The sequence below is a fragment of the Taudactylus pleione genome, unplaced genomic scaffold, assembly GCF_031769625.1.
Source record: "Taudactylus pleione unplaced genomic scaffold, aTauple2 ptg000116l, whole genome shotgun sequence".
Lineage (NCBI taxonomy): Eukaryota > Metazoa > Chordata > Amphibia > Anura > Myobatrachidae > Taudactylus > Taudactylus pleione.
Genome location: NW_028284518.1, coordinates 12,847,998 through 12,862,655, shown reverse-complemented (window position 1 = coordinate 12,862,655; position 14,658 = coordinate 12,847,998). Strand labels below are relative to the sequence as shown.

The 14,658-nt window shown below is 42.5% G+C and overlaps 1 protein-coding gene across 1 annotated transcript in view; it reads left to right on the top strand.

Moving 5' to 3' along the window:
* The window catches only part of LY86 (lymphocyte antigen 86), an 87,967-nt gene that overhangs the window by 59,412 nt on the left and 13,897 nt on the right, over window positions 1–14,658 (top strand). Inside the window, exon 4 of the mRNA XM_088471782.1 lies at window positions 7,118–7,170. Within this exon, the coding sequence (XP_088327908.1) occupies window positions 7,118–7,170 (53 nt within the window). The remainder of the gene's footprint in view (window positions 1–7,117; window positions 7,171–14,658) is intronic.

Sequence of the window (14,658 nt, the reverse complement as noted above, 5' to 3'; positions counted from 1 at the left end):
GGTCTGGAGATACTTCCCCTGCTCTTCTAACTAACACTCATACCATACGAGCCAGTCACTTTCTGCAAAAGATTACCCTGAGTGATGATGTGGAGGCGTACCTTACGGCCTTTGAAAGAACCGCCAAAAGAGAGAAGTGGCTTAAAGAGCAGTGGGCAAGTCTTGTGGCACCCTTCCTGTCTGAAGAACCACAAAAGGCCTACTATGATTTATGCCTGGATGATGCCAAGGACTATGTAAAGTTAAAACGGGAGATTCTAACCTACTTGGGAGTCACCTCATTTGTTTGGACCCAACGAGTCCACCGCTGGGAGTTCCAAATGGAAAAACCTCCACGCTCACAGATGCATGACCTCGTCCATCTAACCACAAAATGGCTGCAGCCCGAGATGCTGACAGGACCACAGATTGTAGAAAGAGTCATGATGGACCAGTATCTGCAATCGCTACCTGCATCTCTGCACAAGTGGGTGAGCCATGGAGATCCTAAGTCCACAGACCAGCTGGTGGAACTGGTGGAGAGGTACGTGGTGGCTGAGGAGCTGATGAGTGTGCCCCACCAAGCCCCGATGGCGCATCATCAATCTCCCATTGACACTGGTAAGACTGTTCCAGGGGAGAAGGGTGCTGGGCGGTAGAAGGTACTCAAGACTGGGGGTGTGGAACCTGGAGTCGGGCCAGCCAAGCCAGGAAGGTTCCTATCCCATAAAAGACTAGATATTAATGTAATTCAATGTTTCCGATATGGTGGTTTTGGCCATATTGCGGTTAATTGTTCACTTACCTCTGAACCTATGCAATGTGATACTGCACATGTCAACCGCAGGATGTCTTTCTTTGCACAACCAGCCTGTACTGCTGACCGGCAGGTTGTGACAGATAAGCACATGTGTATACTTACTGTAGGCAACCAAGTAGAGGCTTTGTTAGATTCTGGTAGCCTAGTTACACTTATGAAAGCTGAACTGATGAACTCCTTGAAGCGTAAGGGGAAAACTGTTGGTGTGACCTGAATACATGGGGATACCCTGTATTATGTTACTGCAGAAGTGAACATAGAAACACCATGTGGTTCCGCGATAATCTCTGTGGGTTTGGTACAGGGCTTAATGTATGATGCAATATTGGGGAGAGACTTCTGGAAGTTGTGGGAAAGCTGATTTTGCACAATAAGGTAAATCACCCTGACTCATTTGAGAGGGTTACTGACGTAGTAGCAGAGTCAAAGATGTTCCCTTTTTCTAGTATGATTGGCAAACTAGAGAATGCAGAGTGTGATGGTGGCTCGCCAAGTGGTGTTCCTCCCACTGAGGTGGGGAGTGTTATTAAGCCTGTGGACCGCCTGCCTGATCTTTAGGTCAGGAGAGTGGTCTTTGCCGTGGAGCAGTTGAATTACCCTACTCTGGTAAAAGCCAGGGAGAATGTCAAGGTGATTAATGGTAAACCCATAGACCCCGATAGTCCTTTGTCATATCCTCACATGGCAGTATGTCAGGATTTGTTGTATCAGGTGACTAGGAAGGGGGAAGATATTGTGGAACAATTAATAGTTCCCAAAGCATACAGAAGAACAGTATTAGATCTGGCCCATGGTCATATATCGACAGGCCAACTAGGGGTAGAGAAAACTACTGAGCAAATTTTGCAGAGGTTTTTTTGGCCCGGGGTCCATAAAGAGGTATCTGACTATTGTGCATCCTGCCCTGAATGTCAGTATCATGCTCCAAGGCCACGTTTCAAAAGTCCCCTGGTTCCGTTACCCATTTTTGAGGTTCCATTTCAAAGAATAGCTATGGATTTGGTTGGGCCATTAATGAAATCTGCCCGGGGCCATCAATATATTCTGGTGATAATGGATTATGCTACCAGGTACCCGGAAGCGATATCATTATGCAATACGTCAACCAAGACCATTGCTAGAGAATTAGTCCATGTCTTTAGCAGGTTGGGAATACCTAAGGAAATCCTGACTGACCAAGGTACCCCATTTATGTCAAAAATCATGAAGGAGTTATGCCGCCTGTTTAAAATTGACCAATTAAGAACATCTGTGTACCATCCCCAGACCAATGGGTTAGTGGAGAGGTTTAATAAAACTTTAAAACACATGCTAAGGAAAGTAGTGGACAAAGATAGTAGAGATTGGGATTACTTGTTACCTTATTTGCTGTTGGCTATAAGAGAGGTTCCCCAATTCTCCACAGGTTTCTCCCCTTTTGATTTGTTGTACGGGAGACATCCAAGGGGATTACTTGACATTGCCAAAGAGACATGGGAGGGGCAGTCCAGTCTGTATAAAACAGTTATTGATCATGTTTCTCAAATGCAAGAAAGAATTGCTGCTGTGGTGCCGATAGTAAGAGAGCACTTGGAACAGGCCCAACAGGCACAGCAGAGGGTATACAACCACAATGCTCACTTATGCAACTTTGCTCCTGGGGACAGAGTGTTGCTGTTGGTTCCCACAGTAGAAAGTAAACTTTTGGCTAAATGGCAAGGACCCTTTGAAATCTTATAAAAAGTGGGGCAGGTCAATTATAAAGTTTACCAGCCAGGGAAAAGAAAGCCAGAACAGATATACCATGTAAATCTTATAAAACCCTGGAAGGATAGAGCAGCACTGTCAGCAGTCAGAGCCCCTCCAGTAAACCCAGGGCCCATGGTACCCGAAGTGACAGTGGCAAAAACCCTGTCAGCCAGTCAACAGCAGAAAGTTAAGGAATTTCTGATCAGAAATAGGGTGCTGTTTTCTGACCTACTAGCGAAAACTGCGGTCATCAAACATGACATAATCACTAACCCAGGGGTTAAGGTTAACTTAAAACCCTATAGGTTACCAGAAGCCCAAAGAGAATCAGTGTTGAAGGAATTTAAAAAAATTTTAGAGTTGGGTGTAATTGAAGAATCACATAGTGAGTGGTCAAGTCCCATTGTGCTCATTCCAAAACCCGACAGGAGTGTGCGATTCTGCAATGACTTCCAGAAATTGAACAGTGTGTCAAAGTTCGATGCCTACCCTATGCCTAGGGTGGATGAACTAATTGAAAGGCTGGGGACAGCCAGATATTTAACTACTCTTGACTTAACCATAGGGTATTGGCAAGTGCCATTAACTGAGAACGCCAAAGGAAAGACTGCCTTTTCTGCACCAGAGGGGTTGTTTCAATACAAAATGTTGCCCTTTGGGCTACATGGGGCACCTGCTACCTTTCATAGAATGATGGATAGGATTCTAAGGCCCTATAGACAGTATGCTGCTGCTTATCTGGATGATGTTGTCATTCATAGTCCTGATTTGCAGTCTCACTTGCCCAGAGTACAAGTAGTGTTATACTTCATCTATAAGGCAGGTTTGACAGCCAACCCAAAAAAGTGTTGTCTGGGGATGGAAGAAGTAAAATATCTTGGGTACACCATTGGCAGAGGTTTGATAAAGCCACAGCTCAATAAGATTGAGGCAATCCAAACTGGCCATGACCCCTGATTAAAAAGCAGGGGAGAGCCTTCTTAGGGATCACTGGGTATTATAGGAGGTTTATACCCAATTTTGCCACCATTGCAGTCCCACTGACTGACCTTACCAAAGGCAAACAAAGTCATGATGGAATGGGGTCCTGAAACAGAGAAGGCTATCCAGGAGTTAAAAATAGCATCATCTACCCAACCAGTTCTGATGACCCCAGATTTTGACAGAGAGTTTGTTGTACAAACCGATGCATCAGATGTAGGCATCGGAGCGGTCCTGTCCCAAAGCAAAGAGGGTGAAGAACACCCGATTTTCTTCTTAAACCGGAAATTAAATGTACATGAAAGAAACTATACTTTGATGGCAGTTTTGCAGCAGTTTTGCAGCGGTTTTGGCCTTAGTAAATCTGCAGATAGCAAAACTGCCGCCCACCCGTAGTCAAAACACATTTTAGAATAGAACAGGGCTGTCATTTAGAAACCGTGGCAAAACCGCCACCAAACCCCCGGGGTTTAGAACAGAATAGAACCCGTCGTCAAACCGCCACCAAACCGCCGGGGTTTAGAACTCACCTCTTAGTAAATTTTGCCCATTGGCTGAGAGAAACGAGCCCCCAGCTCTCTCTGTCAAAAAAGCTTCCCCCTTAACCGACATGCAAGCTTTCAGGGTTGGATTCCCAGGTCACTGGACCTGGGTTTATTTTTTTGGGCCCTTTTACACTAAGCTCTGACCCGAGTCGAAGTGTCAGTGTAAAAGGAGTGTTAATAGTACAGTAACTACCATGTGTTTCGTGGTAACTACTAGTTCATTTAAAACAACATAATAATGATAGGAAAAATATCCCTGACTTAAACAATAGGCAAATAATAGTCACAATAAGTCTGTATATGATGAAATATCAAATTGGTAATCAACACTATAATTATTTTGACATTTTCCTGTACATAAGCTGACCATCACCTTAAAAAATATTTATAACTAGCAAATATTAATTTAGAAGAACAATACAAAATGATCCTCTCTAATTTAAGTCAAAAGGATTTCCCAATGTCTGACACACAAAGCTTAATATTCAATGCAAGATGTGGAGTTTAGAAGCAGTTTGTTGAATCCCCAACCTACCTGAATTCAGAAACCCATACATCCTTTTGTATTATTTAGTATTGTTAGCCATTATTGTAGTAAACACTGTAATGCCCTAAAGCTAAAAATTGGGTCAGATTTAAAGGCACTGGCAATCCATGAAAGAAGCAAATTAGCATTGGCAGCAGGAGAATCCAAAATAAGGTGATTCAACCCAAGCCGGACTCCTTGTCTAAACTCCTAATCTGGAGACTGCATTATTAGGTTCTGGGCAATCATGGAGCAAATCAGTTTTATGTTGTGTCTTACTTCATAAGTAATTAACAATTGTTTATTTGAAAAATTAAGTGGAATTATTCAGGACAAATGTTAGCATTTAAAAGAACAAAGTCACATTGATGGTGGATTACTCCTTATTATTTATTATTGATTTCAAAACACTTTATTAATTCAGACCCAGCAGGCCAACAGATACACGTGAGATTTCAGGAAAATAAATTAATAACATAAACTTATGAATTATAAACGATAAAATACAGGTAGGGTTACAACCAGAATAAAGAAGGGAAGAATGAGGTGGTATCTGATCACCATTATCATGTCCAGTTGTTTCAAAACTTGTATCTCTAAGACCGAAGATGGGACTAGATGATTTTGGTATGACAGCAATGCTCACATGTCTTTAAATAGAACCACCCAAGAAGACACTTTAGGCGATTTCTTTTTCACACCTTATGAGTAAAGACCCCCATACACGGCACGATATATGTGCCGATCCGACGGATTGGCACGATATAGGTGCTATATCGTGCCGTGTATGGGCACGATATAGTACCTGATATCGTGCTGCGCGCTTCCACGGGGTCGTACATCGCATCCACAGGTCTTCCTGCAAAACCATCTGATCTGGGATGCGATGTACGATCCCATTCAGATGAAGAAGGGGGAAGCTGGCATATCGTGCGGTCTGTGGGGACCGCACGATTGCCGGCGGTGACAGCACGATCCGTCTGCCGACGGATCGGCAGTCGCCCTACACGGTGGATCGCACCGTGTATGGCGACCTTATGCCATATAATGACAGGGCCTCCACAGCAAATACAAAATATGAAGGATTTATGGAATCAAATAGGCAAGAAGCCCCCTGAATTCATCATGTTATCACATTTTCTTATAAATGCCTACTAATGTTAAAAAACAAAGATTATTTATACATACTTGTACTACTGGTAATGGAAATCATCATATTTACTGGAGTATTGGACAAAGTTAACAACAGCAAAACAATGTGCTTTGGATCATATGCTGTGTTATTAATTATCCAGTATTCTACCAGTCAATGGCAATATCCTTGAACATAGACCAATTCAATATTTAATTCCAATTTCTGCCATATTACATATATCTCCATTGGCATTGATATTGAATTGTGGCTCCCTTGATATATAAAACTTTGCACCTTTATATTGCCTTTAACATAGCATCATATTGGTCTGTCAAGGATGAGTAGAATACAAATGGATTAACCAATTGTATTAACTAAAATCTTTTAGTATTTTAGAACCTTCCCCAAAAATGTTTTACTGGTACAACTGAAATATTTGAAAAAGGGAGATTAAAAAATACACTATTACACACATCGGAATTGTAATATTTTTAGACGTAAAATGCATTTTAGATACTAACTTTTTAAGAAAAAATCCACATAAAAAATGTAATAATTTTTTTAATTGGTCTTTTTACAGTGCAAAATATGAGAACGCCAATTACAGCTTTATATTATACTTACAGAGTATTGGGAAATACTAGAACGTGTTTCCATATGTAACAGAAAAAAATGTTGTTTATAAATCTATGAGCTATATCCTACAAAAACACATTTTATTTCAAAAGTATGTTTAAAAATTGTATACTATAAACATTTTTGAACTTCCATTATTATTTATTATTGATTTCAAAACACTTTATTAATTCAGACTCAGCAGGCCAACAGATACACGTGAGATTTCATTAAAAAAAATGAATAACATAAAATGATGAATTATAAACGATAGAATACAGGTAAGGACCTCGATAAACATTAAGGGTTAAATTTACTAAAGGGCGGGTTTTTAAAAGTGGAGATGTTGCCCATAGCAACCAATCAGATTCTAGCTATTATCTTCTAGAAGGTACTAGATAAAGGTTAAGTAGAATCTGATTGGCTGCTATGGGCAACATCTCCACTTTTAAAAACCCGCACTTTATTAAATATACCCCAGCAAGCAAAAACACTATAACACCAACAATTCTATCATCCTGGGTGGTATGTCCAAAACAGATCTAAGTTTTTTTTTTTTTCATTTTCTTGTTTTTTTTTCACAATTCCTTAACTGGTTGATTTTATTTGTGTGGTGGGAGCACACAGATTTTTTTTTTTTTTAATTTGGGTTTGTTAAAACAATAAAATGTAAAATATTCAAACGTAGCTGTCGTTGTGAAGGTAAGAGCTGAAGGAATACAGCTGTATGAAGGAAGCTCAACTTTACTGTCATTATAAATTGATATTACTTTTCATTTCCATTCCAGAATCAATATTTTATGAACATATTGTCAGACTTGGATTTTCTGTTTTACCCAAAGTAAGTTCTTTTTCTTGTGAATATGTTTATTTTGGGAATTTCAAGTTCTGTGCTATTGAGAGGTGACAAATGCAGTGTATCACTAAAATACTGTTTAAACTTTGTTATTGTTGATTGTTAAATAAAAATAAAGGATACCATATGCTTTAGTAGTATTATAATTCAAGAGAAGATTTGAAGGAAGTTATTTTAAAACTTCCATAAACGCCTGAACTTTGGTATTGGGGTATGGCCAGAGGGCCTGATTCTGACCCGCTCGCGAGCGGTGAGCACTCGCAAGCGGGTTGATGGTGCCCAAGTGCGCATGCGCACGACGGAGGCGCCTCCGTCGTGCGCATGCGTGAGACCCGAATAACGATGGCCAAGCCTTCGTTAAGGGTCTCGCACCAAAGGGGGTGTGCTGTCGATGGTGATTGACAGCACGCCCCCTTTGGTGGGCGTGCCGGGGCATGGCTGCCCAGACGGAGGCGTTCCCATGGGAACGCCTACCGTCTGGGTCCGGCCCCACTAACATCACTAGTGATGTCAGTGGGAGTGCTTTTGGCTCTGATAGAGCCAAAAGCACTCCTGGGCTTGCGGCAGCGAGACCCTACCGCAGGGTCTCATTGCAAGCCCGATGGTCGCGATGGTCTTGACCATCGCGACCATCATTTTGGCCGCTCGCTATAGCTGTGGGTGGTCACCCACAGCTATGCGAGCGGCCAGGGGGCCGCTCTAAAAAGGAGCAGGGACGACCCTGATTCAGAGCGAGCGCTCTGTCAGAGCGTCCGGCTCTGAATCATTGCCAGAGTACAGATGTGTCCCCATTTTCTTAGTGCTTTTGCGCCATATGGCGCAAGATGCTCGGAGCAACTTAGATGCTTCTGCAGAACTAGTGAGTTATACTTTTTCCTAAATTTTAAATCTGGTTTGGATTGTAGCCACATGCAAAATCAATCACAGTGTACCAGACACAGTTATCAATACCTAATTAAAACTTCTATGCAATCCTGTCTATACCTTCTAAAATCCTGCATATAACTTCTAAAATTGTCGCTATTTAGCGTAATGAGTTGCACAGTAAATAAATGCTTTCAGACTTTGAATGTGGTTCCAAAGCACCAAAAGTTATTATTCAATATAAAAACAGATGGTTACACGCTGTGATCTAAAGACAATTAGCGCAAATAAGTCATACAGACCCAAGGTACAGTTGTTATATACGCACGCGCTCTGGGCCCAGATACCGGCATCAGCATCAGAAACCTCCGTCAAGAAACCTCTGTCAACAGCAAAGCAAGAAGACTCAAGACAGGGGTCAGAGAGCGCACATATATACTCTTACAGGGATAGGCAATACAATAGACAAGTTTGACATGATTCCATGGGTTCTTCTTAAAGGTGCTTCTGTTACAGGATAGTTCATAGGTCAATTCGAATGGACACAAACAGCCTCTAACAACCGTTTGTCTCCTTTTTCCCGCTGCATGCTAATCTAAGCTGCTAACATTACAGAGTACATTTTAATGTTTTAACTCTCTATAGTCCATAGTTTGCAGACGCATGTTGTGATCTTCTCACCGATGATACCGGAAATCTGTGGAGACACAGTGGATCTGTACAACACCAAACACGGTCTGCTTACCATGTACTAAACCTTAGATATCAAATATCCTTTATTACACAACATTAATAATTACAGCATAAATCTTGGATATTACACTTTAATGCTAGGGAACCTTTTATGTAAGTGTGCAGTGTGTAAGTATTGGGGAATTGGGAAAAGACGCTAGTTAGCGTTGTGTGACTATGTGTTTTGTGGAGTACACCATGGTACGTGTTTTGCAGGGATAATCATTTTATATGTTTTAATGACTGTCTGTATTTACATGGTGAGGACTTTTAACTTCTTTCTATTGCGTGGGAATCACACGATGCTAAATAATAGCATTGCCTTATATACTTATAATGGCGAGTTTCACTAAAATGGCGCTGGGCGGCCAGTCGCAAAATGGCGTCTCATTGCCATTCACAAAATGGCGTTGTCCCGATCTAATTTTAAACCGATCCTGTCTCAGCCAATTATCCAGCTTCGGCACAGTAGATTAGTACTTTTGTTGCAAGGGAATTGGTATAGAATTACAGATTAAGCATAATAATATGTGACACGAGGCATGGCACGGTCGCTTGTATCGGAGCTCTGTATTTTGCCTCTTTTTTTACCCAGATTAGTGGCTTATTTGAACACCAAAGTACATGACATGCCAGCACTAGTAGTCTGTGTACCCATGCATTTGTCACATTAGCAATGCGACTAAAACGCATGTTGTGAGAAAAAGTCTCTGGTGGCATGCTTGGCACAGCTGAGTCACAAGTCTGTGATGCGCCAGTGAGGAAGGGGGTTGGCGTTTTGAGCATACGTGCTCGTGGACATATCTATATGTAACCCTGGTTAGGGTTACGGAGATAATTCATATATACAATTGAAACAGGTATATATTTTCATTCATCTATTTACAGAAAAATGCCATTTATGAGGTAAATGTTATATATACTGTAGGGATAGATGTGATATGATAAAAATATAAGTAAATATGGGGAAATGTATGTACCCTGTGCATGTAAGATATCTATGATGTCAGTGGACTTTGGTGCTTCATGCTGCAGATATACATTTCACAGACATTGGTGATAGTTGCTGAAGGGGGTGGAGTAATATAGATGGGAGTGAATTGGTTCCTGTCAGGAAAATAGGATCCGGTGAGAGGGAGGAGATATAACAGTGGTTAGCAGCAGTTGAGAGGCAGTCTGCTGATCCCTCCCTCCAGTGCCTGCCCTCCTGTGACCCGGGCAGCCAGTGAGCGGCTATATGCTGCCGGGCGCAGGGGGGCAGAGCCGGAGATGGAGCCCAGCCGGAGCTGGGGAAGAAGGTGGAACAGTGGCACCCACCCTGCCTACCTGATGATGCCAGAGAGGCAGCGTTGTGGGACGTGGACTAGGCAGCATGAGTGGAAGTGGCTAGGAGCCACGCAGGAAGTCCCAGCGTCAGCCGCCACATCAGCGGGGAGGCAGCTCCGTAAGTTCTGGCTACTGTCCAGTGACAGGAGGGCTGCCTGCTTGGTGGCAGGCTATGACAGAGCCGGGGGAGAGGGAGACACTGCAGCTGATGGGGTGAGGCTATCAGCAGTCATCCCTGCACAAGCAGCTGGAGAGCCTGTGTGCACACAGCCCCTGTCAGTGAAGCAGACTAGTGTCCTGCCGGGGCAGGCACTAAACGCTGACGTGGTCATAAAGCTGTCTATCTCCCTGGAAAGCAGCAGTCATCGGCTGTGAGTAACCATAACTTGTGCCCTTACAGGATGCAGAAAAAGCTGTGCAGTCACACAAATAGCAGGCCGTGTTACCTGCAGTTACTAGCCTCATGTACTATATCTCTAATACTCTCTCATTAATACCAGACTGACTAAAGAGGTGGGGGAGAGAACAGTTTACTGCACTTATTCAGACAAAGCTGAAAACTGGTATATTGACATTTGATCACACAGTAAAGTAATTATTCAGTTTTGGCTTCTGATAGCAGAGATCCACAGGAACTGCAACCGGACTTTTAGAACTTAGTATTTAGGAGGAAATCTATATTGATATATTGTTATTATTTATGCATGATGTTACTGCATTGTTCAGATAAACATATGTATGTCAATATACAACACAGTACACTGTTATGTCATATAATGAGATGAATGTATGTTCTTATTTACTTGGAATTTCGTCAATATAAAGAATGTTATATCTATATGTAATTGTGTTTACTTACCTGGAGGTGTGATGCAAGCATACAAAAAGTATAAGGAACAGATGTCTTTGTGTTATAATATTGTTTTCAACTAACATGCCCCTTCTACACACTACACTATAGGGAGTAATATTAATACTTGAGTGTATCCTTGGGCTTACATAGGCAAGTCCTATATATATTCTATGGGTTTTCCCAAGTAGACCCATACCGACAACCAATACTTGGGTGGAGGCACTGATAAAATAATGGTACACCACTTAGAGAGAGGTTAAGGGTGGGTACATTAGGAGTAATAGAGGTGTTAGTAACCTGGTGACCCTTTAGTGGTAAAAAGGGGGGTTACATTTGGAGGCACTGCTGAGATGTGAGTAATAAACTCAGGTGCAGGGCAGGTGCAGATTTAGCTTATTAGCCAATATGGCTCAATTTGTGAGAAAGGGGGCCTGGGAAGGCAGGAGGATGGAGTTGCTCCAGAGAGGAGTTGAGTATTATATGGGGATCTTACAGACCCTATAGAGATAAGGGATGAAGATGCAGGGTGAAGAATTTGAGTAGATGATGTCCAATCCTGTACCAGCAGAGCACCCTCTGTGGTTACAGGTGAGGACGAGGGATTAATCCTCAGGGAGATAGGGAATGTAATAGAGGAGTTATGGGGACCAGCTATAGCATGGTATGGGAGAGTAGGAGTAGAGTGACCGGTATTTATATTGAGAGATGGAAATAGCCATGCTCTCATAGAGAGTAGGAGAATACGGGGAAGTAGTCAAGACCGGTATATAAATATAGTGAAAGATGGATGCAACCGTGCTTTCACAGTGAGTCGGGGGAGAAGATTATAGCCGGGAGCCATGGGGGCTGACCCTGAGGAGGAGACAGAAGGGGGGCCAGATGAGGAGGTCCACCCTTAGGTGTAAGGGAAAGGTAGGGGGAGCAGAATGGAGTTCTGCTTCTCTAGAATAAAATTAGAAATGTGAGGAGACTCACTAACAGAATGAGAGGGTAGTAGAGGATGCCACATATGTGACAGGAAATAGAGAGAGGAAGAATCCCCCGGTAGTAATGGCAGTGGCCAATAGAGGTAGTTTGAGTGATAATCTGGATGATAACCATGTATCATTCACAGATTATCAGGGGGAGTGTGTAACCCTGGTTAGGGTTACGGAGATAATTCATATATACAATTGAAACAGGTATATATTTTCATTCATCTATTTACAGAAAAATGCCATTTATGAGGTAAATGTTATATATACTGTAGGGATAGATGTGATGTGATATAAATATAAGTAAATATGTGGAAATGTATGTACCCTGTGCATGTAAGATATCTATGATGTCAGTGGACTTTGGTGCTTCATGCTGCAGATATACATTTCACAGACATTGGTGATAGTTGCTGAAGGGGGTGGAGTAATATAGATGGGAGTGAATTGGTTCCTGTCAGGAAAATAGGATCCGGTGAGAGGGAGGAGATATAACAGTGGTTAGCAGCAGTTGAGAGGCAGTCTGCTGATTCCTCCCTCCAGTGCCTGCCCTCCTGTGACCCGGGCAGCCAGTGAGCGGCTATATGCTGCCGGGCGCAGGGGGGCAGAGCCAGAGATGGAGCCCAGCCGGAGCTGGGGAAGAAGGTGGAACAGTGGCACCCACCCTGCCTACCTGATGATGCCAGAGAGGCAGCGTTGTGGGACGTGGACTAGGCAGCATGAGTGGAAGTGGCTAGGAGCCACGCAGGAAGTCCCGGCGTCAGCCGCCACATCAGCGGGGAGGCAGCTCCGGAAGTTCTGGCTACTGTCCAGTGACAGGAGGGCTGCCTGCTTGGTGGCAGGCTATGACAGAGCCGGGGGAGAGGGAGACACTGCAGCTGATGGGGTGAGGCTATCAGCAGTCATCCCTGCACAAGCAGCTGGAGAGCCTGTGTGCACACAGCCCCTGTCAGTGAAGCAGACTAGTGTCCTGCCGGGGCAGGCACTAAACGCTGACGTGGTCATAAAGCTGTCTATCTCCCTGGAAAGCACCAGTCATCGGCTGTGAGTAACCATAACTTGTGCCCTTACAGGATGCAGAAAAAGCTGTGCAGTCACACAAATAGCAGGCCGTGTTACCTGCAGTTACTAGCCTCATGTACTATATCTCTAATACTCTCTCATTAATACCAGACTGACTAAAGAGGTGGGGGAGAGAACAGTTTACTGCACTTATTCAGACAAAGCTGAAAACTGGTATATTGACATTTGATCACACAGTAAAGTAACTATTCAGTTTTGGCTTCTGATAGCAGAGATCCACAGGAACTGCAACCGGACTTTCAGAACTTAGTATTTAGGAGGAAATCTATATTGATATATTGTTATTATTTATGCATGATGTTACTGCATTGTTCAGATAAACATATGTATGTCAATATACAACACAGTACACTGTTATGTCATATAATGAGATGAATGTATGTTCTTATTTACTTGGAATTTCGTCAATATAAAGAATGTTATATCTATATGTAATTGTGTTTACTTACCTGGAGGTGTGATGCAAGCATCCAAAAAGTATAAGGAACAGATGTCTTTGTGTTATAATATTGTTTTCAACTAACATGCCCCTTCTACACACTACACTATAGGGAGTAATATTAATACTTGAGTGTATCCTTGGGCTTACATAGGCAAGTCCTATATATATTCTATGGGTTTTCCCAAGTAGACCTATACCGACAACCAATACTTGGGTGGAGGCACTGATAAAATAATGGTACACCACTTAGAGAGAGGTTAAGGGTGGGTACATTAGGAGTAATAGAGGTGTTAGTAACCTGGTGACCCTTTAGTGGTAAAAAGGGGGGTTACATATAGAAGTCCAAAGTACGCAGACAGCAGACAAAGAATTGAAGATAATGAGAACTTTGCTCAAAATCTATAAGAGCGGAAAGCATCTCTTTGTACTAGACATACTTAAGTAGAGACTGTCTTCAAATGTAATATTAAGCAGTTGCAAGATAAATATATGTTTTAAGTGTAGCTCTATAACAGTACCAAATGTATTAAAGACTTCCATGTGAGGTAAAAAAGAGCCAGTCAGATATACCGAAGCCCCTTCGATGATTGGTTAGGTTATGATATTTTAGACTTAATTTCTATCTTGTAGTTCCCTGGGGCCAACCACCCAGTTGTAGACTCATGTCCCTCCTTAATATCATGGGGTATAAGTTAACAAACAGGTGTCGATTGAGATGCAAGGTTTGCAAGTGAAGCAAGTGTTTTAGTTGTAAACAATGAACATCGGGTCATATTAAGGTGCGTACACACTGGGCGATTAAAGTGGACGACTAAATGATAACGATATCGTTATCATTCAATCATCCACTTTATCGTCCATTTTGAACACAAAAACGATGAACGATAACTACGACGCGCGTTACCTCGGGTCGTTTGTCATTATCGTTCATCGGGTTAACATGCAGGCCAACCTGACGATGTCGTCAGGTTGCTGCATGTTATGGAATGGGGGAGAGAGCCTGGCGCTAAATGATATCGTTAATGATATTGTTCAGCGGGTGTGCTCAATGTCATGAACGACATTGAGCACCCCCTGCCAGGGACACACTAGACGATATCGCTCAGGGAGCATATTGTCTAGTGGGTGCGCTTCTTTAGTCTGATAAATAAACAATCAAGATCTATTAATATACAGTCTTTTATTTACAGAATCTTGCC